General features: G+C 44.2%; 2 protein-coding genes across 12 annotated transcripts in view; one reads left to right on the top strand and one right to left on the bottom strand.

Moving 5' to 3' along the window:
• Positions 1-174: 174 nt before the first annotated feature.
• On the bottom strand, positions 175-4,957 carry LOC146233562 (ras-related protein Rab-17-like). Its single transcript, XM_084689286.1, has 5 exons — positions 4,374-4,957; positions 3,761-3,912; positions 3,348-3,473; positions 3,064-3,157; positions 175-2,623 (listed from the first exon to the last, which is right to left on the bottom strand). Exons 1-5 carry the CDS (start codon positions 4,564-4,566, stop codon positions 2,487-2,489), a joined length of 702 nt encoding a protein of 233 aa, XP_084545412.1. The 5' UTR covers positions 4,567-4,957; the 3' UTR covers positions 175-2,486.
• A 1,414-nt stretch (positions 4,958-6,371) lies between these two features.
• The window catches only part of lrrfip1a (leucine rich repeat (in FLII) interacting protein 1a), a 36,960-nt gene continuing 26,878 nt past the window's right edge, over positions 6,372-16,453 (top strand). For 4 of the 11 annotated variants that reach the window (XM_084689673.1, XM_084689670.1, XM_084689671.1 and 1 more), the window contains exon 1: positions 6,432-7,207. In XM_084689673.1, the coding sequence (XP_084545799.1) occupies positions 7,118-7,207 (90 nt within the window). In that variant the 5' untranslated portion in view covers positions 6,432-7,117. Of the gene's footprint in view, positions 7,208-16,453 lie in introns of all 11 variants that reach the window. The other 7 variants (XM_084689668.1, XM_084689667.1, XM_084689674.1 and 4 more) reach the window with 6 other exon arrangements.

Here is a 16,453-nt window from a genome sequence, read left to right as displayed (position 1 = left end):
TCCCTCTGGCTGGAATATAAACAGATGACTGAGCCTTCAGTATCTCTGACCCTGCACTCCACCAGCCCTACGACCGTCCCACCTCCACCCAGCCAAGACTGCTCACCAACCCCACTACCTCCACCCAGCCAAGACTGCTCACCAACCCCACTACCTCCACCCAGCCAAGAGAAGCACACAGCTGAGGGAACAAGCTGACACCAGAGAGAACCCTTGAAAGCTTAGGTGCTCTGTACTTATACGTATTTTCGTCCAGGGAGAAAGACAGAGTGGAAGTGTTCTTCTTGTCTATGAGCTTGAAGATCTGAAACCAGAATCCCATTAGCATCTTTATACTGTAAGTAATAATCTTTCTAATGTACATATGTTTTTTTTTCAGACACGGTGCTTATCAGTGTGATTTTATTGGACAATAAGATATATTGGCAGATTCATTAATCAGAATTAGAATACCTGTATTACTTATATTCCATCAAATATTATTGTCAGAAATTTCTGTGATTTGTTGAGTTTGAAAGACACTTTACAAACAGTAGTTTTGGTAATAGATGCATCAAGGAAATTATCTCGATTCGAGCTTTAGTCGTGCAAAGACCCGGAGACAGCCTCCGTGTTTACCACTGCAGGTTGACCGTCGCTGAGGGTCTCGCCTCGGGAAAGCTGCTGGCCATGAGAGTGTGCGCTGTGCTTTGTGCCCTGGTGTTGCTGCTGACGCGGACGCTGGCGAAGACGCAGGCGGGATATCCGGACCGCTCCATGGAGATCAGGAGTAGGTGACTTTGACTTCCTGTCACCTCGCTTTCACCTGATCATGTTGAGTGTCCTCAACAAGTGTAAGAAAAAAATCGTTCCTGCCGACCAACTACGTGCATTCTCCATGGAATTCTCCAAAGCCTTGAGTTACAATTAAGGATTTGTCAGAAGAGATGTCTTTATGGCTTACTCATCCCATAAATCTAAAGTAGAATTTTTCATTCAACAATAATTCATTAAATATATCCTGTTGAGGGATGTGAAATTAAGCAGTGTACATTGTGGTACAGGTAAAACTGATTTGTTGGCTGCATGACTGCATTTTCAACTGAGAAAACATCCATGGGTTTGTGTTCTTGCTGTGACACTCATGTTTTTACATCTTATGTGTCGATCAGATCCAGACATCATTGCTTCCTGGTACACCGGGAGGGGAATTCGACCGGTGGGCCGTTTTGGCCGTCGGGAGACTGAGAGGAACCGGGGATCGGCCGTTCTCACTCACAGAGTGTGCGCTCCCGCAACCAGAAGTGGAGACTGGGTCAGAGACTGACAAGGTCGTGAAAACTGTTGCTACTTTCAGTCGGCATTTTGGTTTCCACCTCATTTATTTTCCATTCACTGTCATTTTTTTTGTTGATATCTGATGATGAATAAAGTTAAATTATTAATTGGTAAAAAAGAACTGGTGTCTGGAGCGATTTCGGCCGTTGCTACGGAGGAATCGGCACGGAGGAATCGGCACTCACTTTCCACTTTCCACAAAACGTGAATGTGTTTTTTTACGCTCAATTTAAGCTCAACCTATGACTGTAGAGGTCGGTGAAAATCAACCAATTAAAATATCCATCTACTGTGTTGATACGTCCCTGGCCCCAATCAGGCTTTTTCTAATTTTCTCTCAAGTGCTAAAAGAAAATTCATACCAGCAGTCTTGTTGGCCCTTCAAATGGCTGCTCTCCCTCTGTTTACAGCCTAGCTCTCAGAAGGGATTCATCACCCAACATGCTGCCATGTTTACAATTTAGCGTGAACTGAATGAACTGCCTTGGAGACCTCTCTTGGCGAACAAACGTCGGACCACTCAGTGCGTCAGTATATTGAGGAGAGGACAGGGAGCCCACTTAGGGAGCGATGCTCTGTAATCCCCGATGACGGGCCCTGATTGTGGGAGAGGAGGATTTTAATGTCTCTGGTTGAGAGAGGTGTTTCACATGCAGAAGTGTGCTGTGCAATCTGCATGCAAAACAGGCATACAGATAGACACACATGCAAGTATAGACAGAAGACGTGCATTTGCATATAAATACACACAGTACATGAACATGCACACGTGTAAACATGCACACACGTGTAAACATGCACACACATGTACTGAGCAAAACTAATACAGGCACAACTAAGAGCATCGTCAGCAAATGAAAACATTTGTGACAGCCTTAATTTTGTCATCCTTGTTCTTACAGTAACATATAGTACATATTTTCTTATGTGTGTTATGGAAAATGTACACACATTATAGTAAATCCACACGCCACACACTTGATCATGAGGATTCCCACTGTCCAATATGCTGTGACTGGTACTGGTAATAGTTAATTTCATTACTAAAATGTTACAAACACTATGTATACTTCCTACTTCCTGTTTTCACAAACTGTCTCTCACTCCTTCTCTCTTTCTCTTTCTGTCTCTCTATCACACACACACACACACACACACACACACACACGTTAAGGCCCAACCGAGGGGCAGCAGGAGGCCAGTAGTGGGTTGAGGGTCACAGCTTGTTGCAGGTCCACACACTCGGACTCATCCCAGTGTGACAGAACCCCGGATTGTTCCAGAACACTCCTCTTCACTCTGAGGGCTGAACCAGAGGTGTGTTACACACACTCCACACACACTCCACACACACTCCACACACACTCCACACACACTCCACACACACTCCTCCCTTGTTGGACCCAGATGATTCTCTATTCTCCCTAAAGTGTTTGAAGCACTACAACACAACCTTCTAAGTACTGAAGCATGCAGTATAAGAGGCCAAAAGGAATATAAACCTTGCATCAGGCCTTTAGATCCCTGGAGAAAAGAGAACAAGAAGATTCTATAAATAAAGTAGAGAACAGAGACTGATACACTTTAAAAGAAATCTTGTTCCTGTTTGTACCCTTCAGATAAGACACACTCCTCTCATTGATTCTCTTTGAGAAAAGGGTATTTTCCATCCAGTGCAGTATCGTACTAGTCGCTGAGCATGTGCCGTGCTGGTCATGTAACACCTGCAGGATGTCTGAAGCTTACCTATGTCCTGCAGCAGTTCACTGGTTTGATTCCCTGACATGGCTGAGGTTTCTGTGAACAGCAAGCCTCTGTCTATGGCTAGGCTTCTCCCCTCCTGTGAACATGAGAAAAGCATGAGGAGAATGTTGGACCGTTAACATACTCTGGATTAAGGAATGTTCTCCTGGATCGACTATGAATCACTGAATGTCAGTTTACATGGTATGTTAGTACATTCATTTGTGTGTGTATGCATGCATAGTTTACACTGTGACCTGTTTGCAAGGGACTGAGGTGGTGTTTACCTGCTGTGAGACCTGGCGGACATCAGAAAGGTCTCCTTTGTTGCCCACCAGCACCAGGACATTGGAGCCAGGGATGTAAAACTTCTCTAATTCTTTTATCCACATTTGAGCCCTGACAAATGTCTCCTTAACACACACACACAGTACATAAACAAACACGTTATATGTGTGTTTGTGTGTGAAAGAGAGGCCGACTGATTGAGACACAGAGAGGCAGAAAGTTAGAGTGAGAGAAGAATATATATATATATATATATATATATATATATATATATATATATGTGTAAAGAGAGAGAGTGACATGGAAGAGAGAGAGACAGACACAAAGAGAGAGACAGGAAGAGAGAGACAGGAAGAGAGAGAGTCTGGCTGTCTGTGCGTGTCTGCTCTGCAGGCCGTGTGGCTCCAGATACCCGTTTGCTGATGTCGTACACCACCAGCGCGGCGTGGGCTCCTCTGTAGTACAGCGGCATGACGCTGTGATACTTCTCCTCTCCGGCCGTGTCCCAGATCTCAAACCTGAGCGAGACGTCGCTCAGGTGCACGACCTGTGTCAGGTAAGCACCTGTGGGGGAAAGGGGGTGACACTGTCATCACCAGGAAGGACTGAAGATGTACTCGACACAATGAGGTAAAAAAGTGTCCCTCAACCAGCTCCCTGAGGTAAAACACTCACAAACGGTTTTAACATTCCTGTAGTTTCCAACCAAATCAGGTTGGTAGCAGTTTGATGAAACATTTTAAAAGTCTGTGACTATTGATTTTGTTGAATCAAACACCATTCAAAATCACTGTATAAAAAAAGCCATGTAAATATATAGTTATTTCAAATCCTGTTCTCAAAGCAATGGTAGCATCAGTACTTCCGTATACTATCTTTAAGCTTGTATGTGAGGACTATGATACCTGGGATGAGAGTACAAATTCCTCAATTGTATTTCATTAACATTACTTAAATAACATTAACTCATCACTTATTTTATTAACATACTGTGACTGTCACACAGCGACCGCATGTGTACTTACATCCCACAGTGGGTATGGTGTGTTTAAACTCGTCCTTGTTGAACCTCAGCGCCAGGCTAGACTTGCCCACTCCGGAGCTCCCCAGTAGCACCATCTTCACCCGAAGGGTTCTGGGGTTGAGGGTTCCTACCTCAGTGTTTCCACGAGGCCGCACACCCGCGGCCTTGCTCGGCCTCAGCTTCGGCTCCCCCATCACACGGTTAGAGGACCGCTCAGGTACCGTAGAGCAAAAATAACCCAAGGCTTCAATCCAGTCGTGCGAAGTAGTTTTAGTCACTTCGGTTCATTACTATAGCCAGTTACGAAAAATCTTTTCTACGCACTGCGAAAATAGTCATGCTGAAAAGGTCAACTGTATATAGCCTATTGGTTTGAAGGTAGACCACAAATACGACTGTTTGTGTCCCACTCTTGGGACACAAACTTGATTAAGATACAATCAAAGTCCAACATGGGAAGTTAAATGGCTAAACGACCGTATAAACTCCCGCACAGTAAAGCCATAAACATTTTAAGATAGATATTCTTCACATGCACACTTTACTAACTATGAGATCAGAATGCCTAACTTGGCTGTAGTAAAAATAAATTTTCTTTACAACAAGAGACCGAGTCCGGTAACAGAAGTATGGCTCAGATCAAAAGGGGAATTACATGTTATTCAAAACCCCACTCCTGTTTCAAACTGAAAGAAAATGGAAAATAGCCTATCAGCAACTTTTCTTTAATACAGTGCAGAACGTGTTCTGTTTCACTTTGCTATTATTCTCCTGTGTCTGGAGCCCAAATGTTGAACTGAAACAGATTTTTTTTATTATTAAAAAAGAGAGACACGGCCAGCTAAGAGTCCTTAGGACTTCCTCCACAAGACTGTAATAGTTGTATTCATTAAAAGATGCGGATGCTTTCCTCCTTAGCGACATACAGGCAGAGAAACGTTATAGGGTCCGTTTAGGAATCAGTAATTGGTGGCATCATCAATATTACTTCTTTTTTAACTTGTATTTCCTGGCTATCACACACAACAAACGTAAGCTAGTTTACGAAGATACCAGGCAGAAGACAGTTGTAATGAGTGTGAAAAAAGTTACACTTTGTTTGTTGAAATAAAGTTTTGATAAAGAAAAGTTTTGAAAGGTTGAAACAATATTTTCGAAAAAGGGGTTTGATAAAGTTTGGAAAGGTATATATTTTTTTTCTCGAAAAAAGACAAAAGCAGTAAACATAATTCTGTTTTTCTTCATCCATGGTAGAGTATTTCTGAAATCGCAAAATGTTCAAACTTGCCTCTGCTCATTTCCAGGGTTGAATATGCCAGGAGGGCAAATAGACGAACCCCTCAAAACAGGTTTGTTTACAGTAGGCCTAGAGTGCTGAGAAAGAACTCCAACACCATTAACAAAATATTTATCGGCAGTCACATAGATTTGTGGTCATTAACTCTAGTTTTGGTCATGTCAAGTTGCATAGCCTATAGTCATCTCTTGAGAATAAATGCCACTTTTCCAACGGAAGAGGGCAGCATTGCATCTAAATATTTTCTTTTTCAGAGATCATCTTGAAAGATCACATGGCTTCTTGACAGTTCAATTTACCATGCCTACGGACAACGTATATAAAAAAAAGCCAGATTAAATTAAGGTAGGCCTATGTGTAACGGGATGTGTAGGATTTCCGCGTGTCTATGTCCCTTCGTGATGACGACACACGTCCCCTACCCCTGTCAAACAATATTCAGATTCTAAACACCAGTGGTTAAGGAGCTTTAATGAGGCATTATAAGGTTACTTACACCATATTTGGACTTTAAACAGTAGAACAGTAGTAGCTTGCTTGGTAATAACACGAAGTCCTACTATGGCTTCTGCTGACATAAAAAGACAAACATTGGCTAAGCTCCATAGATCAAGGTCTTCCGAGGATAGAAAATGGAGCCAAACTGCCGTTTGGAACATCTATTTTGGGGTCGTTTTGGCCACAGCTGTATAAGGCTCAAACACATTTCTGCCTTTATTGATGCAGCATATCAGCCCATTGCCACTCAGTATACCCCTTTAAGAAGTAGGCTACAAGATAAAGTTTCTGTTTTTAGAGCTTGCCGCTCATCATTAAAAATAGCGGAGAGGGTGTGAGAGTGCGATAGCCCTCGTCTCTTGAAATGTGGTCGCTGACTGCCCCGGAACGTGTGTAGCCTAGTCCACGGGCTCTCATCTAGGATTGTGACAAATCAGATTTGAAACTTTGACAGCTCCGACTCTCTGTTCAAGCGTGCTCATGTGAGGCACTAGAACGTTTATTTTGAAGGCTATGTGTAGGCTATTAACTCTCAAAAGTAAGGATAGTATTACAGAACTATTTTTAGGTTAGCGAAACAACCGCAGGCAATTCGTTAATAGTGATATACATCCAATATATATTTGGAAACATTTTGCTAGCTCCACGTGTTTCAGACGACATATGTAATTGACTAGACATTTCTGATACAGAGTTGTAATATTGTGCTTGGATCAAATACAGGAAGGACTGAAGACGGATGTATCACAATGACCCATGCCGCGCGCATGGTAACAAACGGATTGCCCACTTACTGTCGTTTCGCAAGCTAATTTCTTTACTTTGAAGCATGACTTTTCTGTAACATTGTGTAACTAGTTGTACTTTACTGAAGACGTAGGCTTTTCGTCGTTCTTTAACGTTTATCGAGTTGGACCAGTACAAAATAGCTGGACAATAATTGGCAAGACATGGGAACTCAAGGCACTGGACGGAAAAGAAATCCGAATAAGGAAAGGTCGACGGCCGAAGATGATGCCCTAAATCTTATAGCAAGAGAGGTAAGCCTACCCAGGAACCCATCACTGTTACCTGTTTGTTCTCGATATGTTTTCATTAGTGACTGTTCTGAACTGCTCGGTAAGCCACGGAACTCGCGCCTCGCGGTAGCCTAGACGCACGAGGAAATTGTGAACACACGCGCAGCTCCCTAAAGTGTCACCAACAACCTAATTTAACCACAGTTACATTATTTTAATCTGCTGACAATGTTCTTCAGTCGTAGCCCTAATTGTCAAAAACGCGCGTTTCACAGACTCCAGGAAAACAGTAACGCTGTCCCTTTGCGTGTATCATTTTATGTATCTAACCAATACACGGCAGATACACGTGGAACCTGTACATCGGCGGTTTTCGGTTTTTATCGTGCTACTGGTTAATTGAAAATTTTACGACAGTAAGAAGCGATCGGTTCACGTGTGATCGTTCTGGAAGGGAAGACTAGGCAGGGGAGAGTGTGAACACAGGCGGTTGGTGTTAACAGGTGTTCAAGTCAAGTTTTGACGGACCCACTCACTCGTTTGGAGGGGGAGGGAGAGACACTAACCCAGCCGATAATGAATATATAGCGATAATTGATTGTATTCTCTTGAACACTGCGTTATGGATGTGTTTCAGTAATACAATGGGGATCGTACAAGGAAGGACAACTGTTTGAGTTGTAGTTACACTGGGGAGTCTATGAAGTGATGGGGCGCTCATTTGAAAACTTACAATCCGCCCGTTCACGATCTGTAAAAAAAAACAACTGCAAATGACCTACATGCAGACCAGAATAGCAGCACCTGTCATGTATGATTTGATATCTGGTTGATGTTGTGCAGTGTGCACCTTCTCACCCAACACCACTTTATCATCATATGACCTGATTAGCTACACAGTAAACAGTAAATGTAACTCACAGGTGAACCAGAATCCCTTCAATGGGACCTGACTCACACCAAGACAGGAAGGCCTCAGTTGAATCACAGGAAGTTCGATCTGTGCAAATCAAGCCGGAAGTTGCCTTTGTTCACTTCACACACACCCAACACACACACACACACACACCACACACACACACACACACACACTGTCTGTGACTGTGACAGTGCTTCCTGATAACAGCTTGCCAAGCAGCAGTTGGCCATGTGAATGTTATTATATTCTGGTACTGAGGGAGCAGAATGTAATTTACTCCAGCTCTGCAGTAAGCTATTTGTCTGGGCCTCAAACATGTCTGTTGTTTCTCACAGCTGATTGTTGCTGGCCTCGGGTGGTTTGGGGAATGAGACAGTCTGCTGGGCTAACTTTCATATCAAAGAAAGACTCAGCCTTACAGCGTCATAACTTCAATTCAGAAATATGTTCTGTCCGTGGTGTGGTGTTTGGAGGTTAGCCTGACGTAGCTTTAGGACAGTCCAACCCATGGACAGCTGACTGTCAGCCTCTCCCATGAAGTTTGTGGAGAGAGAGGGAGGCATGGAGGGAGAGAGTTAGAGAGAGGTTGAGGTGGAGAGAGGGAGATGGAAAGGGAGGGAGAGAGAGGGAGATGGGGGAGATGGGAGGGAGGGGGAGAGAGAGAGATGGGGGAGGGAGAGAGAGATGGGGGGGGAGGGAGAGAGATGGGGGGGGGAGGGAGAGAGAAAGAGAGAGAGAGAGACTGCACCTTTAAGCAGTGCCTGGGTCTCGTCCCTCTCTGGCAGACCTCTGACAGGATGGTATGTCAGACCTGATGAGCTGGCCCATTCTGCAACAAGGGCTTTAAAAATAGAAGGCCCTTAAAGATCAGCTGTTACTGCCCCCTGCTTCCCGAGTCTGTCTGTGAGGGGGGTGGTGGTGGGGGGTGTAAGTGTGTATGTAGGGGCAGCTAACTGGTCCACCTGGAAATGGCCAGTCTTAAGAGAACACTCGATAAAGCGTTCCTGTAATGGAGCCTGCAGGCCTGAAGGTAGCAGCGTGAGCAGCAGGGGTCCATTAGCGGCCTGTTTCTGAACGAGCTGTTGCACTCAGGAATGTAGGGTCCGGACCCAGAGTTTGTCCCGAACTTTGACCAGAAGAGATATGACCACACAGTCAGCAGGAATGTTATGACAAATGGACACCCCTTTAATTTTGATTACTGTGCTTTTAGACAATGTTTTTCTTCCTCTGTCAAATTCCCTGAAGCATTAAAGCAGACAGGATTTCCCTAGCAGGATTTTATACAGTTTCCTAGCATTCATTAACTGGTCTTATGTCAAAAAGGCAACAAACACCCATTAAAGGCTTAGTAAGCTAAGGTGCCCTTGTGGGTTAAAGAGCTCGATCCAGGATGTCTCTTCAGACAAACCTACACTGGTGTGAAGAGGATGAATCCTAGAGATGTTTAACATAAACACAAGCTTAGCCTACGGTCACACAAGGTTGTGGCATTACACGGCACATCTTCATCCATGTGTCCACAACAGCTATCACATGATACAGGAATAAAGTGTTTTTTTTTTATCATAAGTCTTTGAACACAATCCTGTGTTTGTGATGAAGGCAAGGACTTTGTCTTGGAATTAACAGATTAATATGGATGCAGAGGGATTTACTTAATGCGTTTGATAAACAGCACAGCAACTTGAAACAAGCATGTGAATGTATAGTTAATTAGGGCCGTGTTCATTCTGTCAGTTAAATGGTGTGTGTTTAGGATTAAAGAACAGGGAAATGTACAAGCCTGTTGTTTTTGTAAGTAGGAAAGTGGTTATATGAACACAGTTACACTGGTTAGGCTGCTCTGGTGGTTTACTGGGTAGCGACAAATCTATACATGGCTTGCTAATGTCCCATCTCCATTTTGAAACAATGGCCTTACTTCAAAAGTATGTCATTTTGTGCCCTAATTGTTTTTAGGGCATTAATGAATGTCCCACATCATTGACTACTGTGGGGTTTGTGTTTGTGGGTTTGTGCGGATTTTGTGTTTCCTTTAGTGGGCTGTTGTGTGTGTGTGTGTGTGTGCGTTACTATGGAAGCTGTCACAATACATGGCTTTTAAAGGCTGACTATGGGAAGACTGTGATAGTCTTGTGGAGGATGAGAGACGTGTTTCTACCCACACTGCCCCTGTGTCCACGAGGCCTCCAGCTCAGGGTGGGGTCGTGTCCCGTAGGTGAGGTTAGTCTGCTGGTGTGGTGTTGGATGTCAGTCACTGTGATCATGATCATGATGACAGATCCTGGAGGGTAGCCCTGCAGGAGCGGCGCTCAGGGTTGCTAGAATGTTCTTGTGTACAAGTTCAGTAGAACGATCAGTATGACTTTCAAACAAGCCTGCAGTTGGTTATCAGCCTGTTTTCTGTGTAACCAAAGGAACAATACAGTGGCCTGTTAGGTGTGACTCAACTGTCTTGCAGGGTTTCGGGTTTGAGAGGAGCCTTTCTGGCGTTTTAAGGAAGTCTAATTTAGTCGCACCGTGACCTATTTTTCTCCTTTTCTGTCAGTGTCCTATATTCTCTGAAATTGTGTTGATAATGTTTTAGTTATTACATTCATCAAATAAGACTTGATAGTTGAAAGGACTGAGGTTATGTCTGAACAATTGCTTCTTACAAGATGTTTTATAGGCCGATATAGAGTACAGTCACATTCTGGGTGTACAAGTTGTCTAATGTATTTTCAGTGTGGCCAGGCATCTCTTATTAATGCTGTGGTTTCAGCATAGCTGAATTAACCAGCTCTGCTCAGTATCAGAGAAACAAAACACTCAGTGTTCATCAGACGTGCTTCCTCGGAAATGACGGAAATGTTTACAAAGAGCATCTCCTGACCAAGGCTGTGTCTGTGGCTCTAGACGATTCAGTTGACAGTGTGTTTTGTCTGAGCGAGACCAGTAATCTGTGGATTAAGTTGCCAGGTTGGCGCTAGGTGACAGGCAGAAGGGGCGGTGGAGCGAGCAGGAGAATCAAGTGTTTAGACAGGATTAGTCTGGGACTCTGCACACACTAGGGGCCAAGACATCCTTCCTTTTAATCTCAGACCGTCATTCAGGAGGCGAACAGGAGAAACACTGTCCAACGTTCCTTCACAGCCAACTCCAGTATGTCACCGTGTGGCATGCGTAACGCGAGCTTTGCACACACTCTGGTCTTCTACATTTGTCAAGTGCACCACAGGCAAGTTCTCACTAACTCACATAGACACTATTTATGGTACCAGTGGGGTAAATAACTAGGCTTTCCATGTTTATCCCTAGATGAGTGCAGACGGTTGGCTTGGCCAACTCTGAACCCCGAACAAGGGAAGTCTCCTTAAAAGGATGTGGATGTGCTTGCTTCCTCATTGTGACATCACCAACACAGGGCCAATGGAGATTGTTATCATCCATAACTTCCTGTTTATTCATGTCTGCTGGTCTCCATCCAGGCCCTCAGGAGAACGGCTGATTGGACACATCTTTCCTGGGGGTACAGAGGTAGCCAATGGTTAGGAGGGGTAGGGGTGACCAAGCAGGTTTCGAGCACAGATGTCTTTACACTCACAATGACACTTAAGGCTTCAGCCACTGTAGTGACTTGAGCTGGCTGACTTGGCTATATTGCCTAATCATATTTTCTCTTCAAGCCAAGGCATGTTAAGTTGAAATAATACCTGGTTGGTGTGTGGCCTGTTTTTAAAACATGGATGTGGATTGATATAGTAAAGCACAGTACAGAAAAAAAAAAAATACCAAGCACTATATTTTATTTAAAAAGAATTCCCCCCCCCCCACAAATACAAAAAGTGTAATGAGATCTCGTTAATAAATAGGTCCTCATACACATTTTTACATGATTAAACAAGCGAAATCAGAAGCGAGGGAGCCTGATGACATTTCCTGCTTGTCAAGGCCGTTCACAGACGAGAGGAATGCGGCCCCTCATCGTTTAATGACGTGACGTGATTGGACCAAATGAGCGTGCGCTCACTTGTGTCAAGCTGCATCATCAGAGCCGTCCAGGACAGACACATGAGGAGCGGAGAATGAGATGGGGATGGTTCAGCAGTAAAGTGCCCCCAACAGGAAGTAATCCTGGGTGATGCTCTTTACCCCACCGTCCTGTAACAGGGAGTCCCTTTGTCACCATTCACCACCAGACCCCAGATATGTAAGATATGTAACTTGATATATTCCAAAGGAATTCATCCCTCAATGACCATTTACCTCAAGTATGCAGAAGCCTTGAGCTATAAACATATTTTTTATGTCCCCAACCCCGTTCCACACCTTTTACAGTGCTGTCTTTTTGGTCACTTCTCAAGCTCTAGTCGTACTGTAAAGAAAAACACGCTTCGCAACTGGAAAACAAACAGCTAACTTTGCCCGCTGGAATTCCTTCCTGCAACCAATCTTCTGTTTTCCCCCGTGGACCACACATGAGTAACTTCCTGTGGGTGCTTGCTTAACGTGTTGTGTTACTGTAGTCGACTACCAGGAGCTGCTACACAAACTGCTACCAACTTAAAAGCTGCAGGAACCTTTCTCCTATTCTGAGATGAAAGGCATGAGCCAATTGCTTGTTTCTCCGCAGGGAGAACAGAAACCAAGGCGCTTTGAAACCGATTGGAAACATCTGGAAAACCTTCACCAAAGTATTTTTAGCACAGATGACGCTTGGATCTGCCACGGTTCCTTCAGAAGGAACCACAACAGCTTTTTTGCCAAGGAGAACATGCCAGTTTCATGTTGGTTATGTTAAATGATACTCGTGTGTTACAGTAATGTGTTTTTTTACAACCTCCAAATTCAGCTCTCTGGTGTGGGAGTAAATGTGCTGTCGCAGCAATAACAACAGGTGCCGGGGCCCTGGCATGCTTGTGCTACAAAAGAGAAACTGCTCCGCGTTCAGCAGAACTCCCATCAAACACCACTTTCATTCCAGTCGCTGGTTCACCGAGAGTTGCAAACCACAATTTCACGTTTAAATCTTTTGTTTGGGGTGTGCCCTGGTAACTCACCCAATAAGTGCACATACCATGTTGGCTGAGGCCTGACCGTTCACCCTGGGCCCTTTGTGTCTCTCTCTCTCTCTCTCTCTCTCTCTCTCTCTCTCTCTCTCTCTCTCTGTCTCTCTCTCTGTCTCTCTCTCTGTCTCTCTCTCTGTCTCTCTCTCTGTCTCTCTCTCTCTGTCTTTCCTGTCACATTTCACTTAAATACTGTCCAATCGAGCATGAGAAATACCCACAAATATATCTAAATTGTTGATTTCTCTCCCTCCCAGGGATGTTTATAGGAGGCCCTAAGTGTTATTTATCTTGTTCTGGTGCATACACTCAGTTGCTGACCAAGTTTGTTTGATGTGAGAAAGCTGCAGCTGCTGTTTGTGTGTGGTGAGTGTTGAGGCTGATGTACGCTCTCCATGCAACAGCTGTCAATAAACTGCTTCCTTCCCATTTCCTGTATGAAAGGGAACTGCAAAGAACGTTTGGCCCATTATCCTACCCAGCACACAGTTCTGTCGTGTACTTCTCAATACACATCCGACTTGTGTTGTGGATGTTCTGTTTTGTTTATGCTTATCAAACTCCCTATCCAACAGCTTTCCCTTTTCAGACAGATAGCTTCTCTCTACATTACATTTGTACGATTTAATGCTGAATTTCTTGACCCAACCAACGTCCGCTAAGTTTAGCTCAACCTCAGAGTTGCACTTGGTTGGTTCTGACACAGACTGGTTCTGTTTCTACAGCCAGGCTTTATTATCCGACCACATCATTACGTGAGTCTGGGTGTGGCGCTACCCGGCAGAGAGCTTGACTCAGGGCAATCTCCCGCGCATGTGAGGAGCCGACACTTGGCTGGGTTTTTGGCTTGACGTCTTTAGCTATGTTGCTAACTGGCTTCGACACCCTGTTTGACATGAGAACTTGGTCAGTTTTATCAGGGTTTTGATTACGGGTGAGAGGAATTGGAAGGGCATAATCATGTCAGTGACAATATGGTGGTGTTACATCTCTGCTTCCATGGGTACTGATTGGTCGGTGTAGATTAGGTGATAATTGTACTCTTCATAATGGAGATCCAGAAATGTTGACGTGTGAATCCTTTATGCGGTGTGACCTCAAGAACTATTCTAGCCTCCACTCAGTCATCAAAAGGAGTTTGTTTCTCTTATCCTGTCTTTGTCACGTCTGTCAACGCTTTGGGGCATTAAAATACCCTCTCATTTTGTCCGGTTGGCATCCAGGGCGTGGGAGCCAGGCTACAGAGTACCCAGGCCAGACTGGCATCCAGCTGGTGGCAGTTTGTCCTGTGATGGGGCGGTCTGGTGGTTCTGAGAACTGTCAACGCAGTCCAGGGACTGGAGTGATGGGGGCCAGGCCAAGTTTGTCTTTATCCAGGGGACAGTTGCTGCATGGGCCCCTGGGGGCTCACGAGGCCTGGGCGAGCCGGCCTGGGAAGGTCCCTCTATGCATCCCTCTATGCATCCCTCTATGCATCCTAGTTTGAACTTCTTTTGGCTGTGAAGCCTAAGTATTGATGAGTCGCTCACCTTGTTGACCCGATCCAGAGAAGGTGATGTGGGTAGAGGTTCATGTTTATTCCTGACAATCCTTGACCTGGCTGTCAACCCCCTCATCTTCTCCTTTCTTTCTTGTTTCGCTCGTTGGATCGATCTACCTTTAACCCCCTGTAGATGGCTCCGCAAATCCCAATCTCTAGCTGCGGCAGATAGTGTTGTTGTGCTGTATTCAAGGTTGTGATGTTCAACAGAACTTTGTGACAATGCTCGGAAACATCACACTCGACGACGACGTTGCGATGAAAGATGTTGCGGGATCTCCAGAGGAAAGTCGCCCAATTTGAAATCCAGCTGAATTAGAACGTTTTTTTGATGTAACTTTGGGTCCATCTGGGTCATTATAAATAGCTGTGGAGGATAGGAGCAGGCAGAGGAGACCTCTCCTGTCTCAGCCCAGTTAACATCATTGTTCCAGGAGATACAGGATGTGTGGGAATGCAGACGACCCAGGATTTCAGATGCTCTCTGTCACTGACATCATGGTGTACTTTGACAACTGCAAGAAGGTAGTTTTTATTTTTAAGGAATTTGCTTGTTTTTGTCAGACTGAGGTTGGTTTCTTTTGTCATGTTCAGATGTGTGGTTTGTTTGCGGGCGGGGGGGGGGGCCGGGGTGAGAGGTTTATCAGATTGTGCAGTACTTGTCATTCGCTGAATGGAAACCCACATATGGTAGTAATGGGTGTGCTGCCTGGGGTATTCTGGTCTTAAAGGAAGTGAATGGGTGTGTGCATGAAGTTGCACGACTGTGTGAGTCAGCTCCCTCACTTCCTCCAGGAGCAGATTCAATAAGAGACACAGCCCTTTGTTTACTTGCATATCTGGAACCAACTGTAAACTCTTCAAATGATGGTGCGCCTTTATGTTAAGTGTATAATAACTGCCATGTAACTACATAGCATTGGCTATAGTACCAACATGCAGTGACACAGGAACTGTTATTTAGGTGTGATTGGTTGATCTTGGTGTGATGATTCATGCCCACCCCGATGTTAAGTAGATGAACATGATAATGTTAGGGTTAGTGCAGTGTTAGATAATGTTAGGGTTAGTGCAGTGTTAGATAATGTTAGGGTTAGTGCAGTGTTAGATAATGTTAGGGTTAGTGCAGTGTTAGATAATGTTAGGGTTAGTGCAGTGTTAGATAATGTTAGGGTTAGTGCAGTGTTAGATAATGTTAGGGTTAGTGCAGTGTTAGATAATGTTAGGGTTAGTGCAGTGTTAGATAATGTTAGGGTTAGTGCAGTGTTAGATAATGTTAGGGTTAGTGCAGTGTTAGATAATGTTAGGGTTAGTGCAGTGTTAGATAATGTTAGGGTTAGTGCAGTGTTAGATAATGTTAGGGTTAGTGCAGTGTTAGATAATGTTAGGGTTAGTGCAGTGTTAGATAATGTTAGGGTTAGTGCAGTGTTAGATAATGTTAGGGTTAGTGCAGTGTTAGATAATGTTAGGGTTAGTGCAGTGTTAGATAATGTTAGGGTTAGTGCAGTGTTAGATAATGTTAGGGTTAGTGCAGTGTTAGATAATGTTAGGGTTAGTGCAGTGTTAGATAATGTTAGGGTTAGTGCAGTGTTAGATAATGTTAGGGTTAGTGCAGTGTTAGATAATGTTAGGGTTAGTGCAGTGTTAGATAATGTTAGGGTTAGTGCAGTGTTAGATAATGTTAGGGTTAGTGCAGTGTTAGATAATGTTAGGGTTAGTGCAGTGTTAGATAATGATAGGGTTAGTGCAGTGTTAGA

This window comes from Hypomesus nipponensis, chromosome 23, assembly GCF_054491055.1.
Source record: "Hypomesus nipponensis isolate SF chromosome 23, ASM5449105v1, whole genome shotgun sequence".
Classification (NCBI taxonomy): domain Eukaryota; kingdom Metazoa; phylum Chordata; class Actinopteri; order Osmeriformes; family Osmeridae; genus Hypomesus; species Hypomesus nipponensis.
This window is presented reverse-complemented; position numbering and strand designations above follow the sequence as displayed.

Bases quoted from the DNA above. Each gene is read 5' to 3' on its own strand.
- LOC146233562 (XM_084689286.1), bottom strand. From the start codon at position 4,566: ATGGGGGAGCCGAAGCTGAGGCCGAGCAAGGCCGCGGGTGTGCGGCCT. The intron at 3,913-4,373 runs GTAAGTACACAT...TTTCCCCCACAG, and splicing joins CACCATACCCACTGTGGGAT to GTGCTTACCTGACACAGGTC. The intron at 3,474-3,760 runs GTATCTGGAGCC...GTGTGTGTTAAG, and splicing joins TGTACGACATCAGCAAACGG to GAGACATTTGTCAGGGCTCA.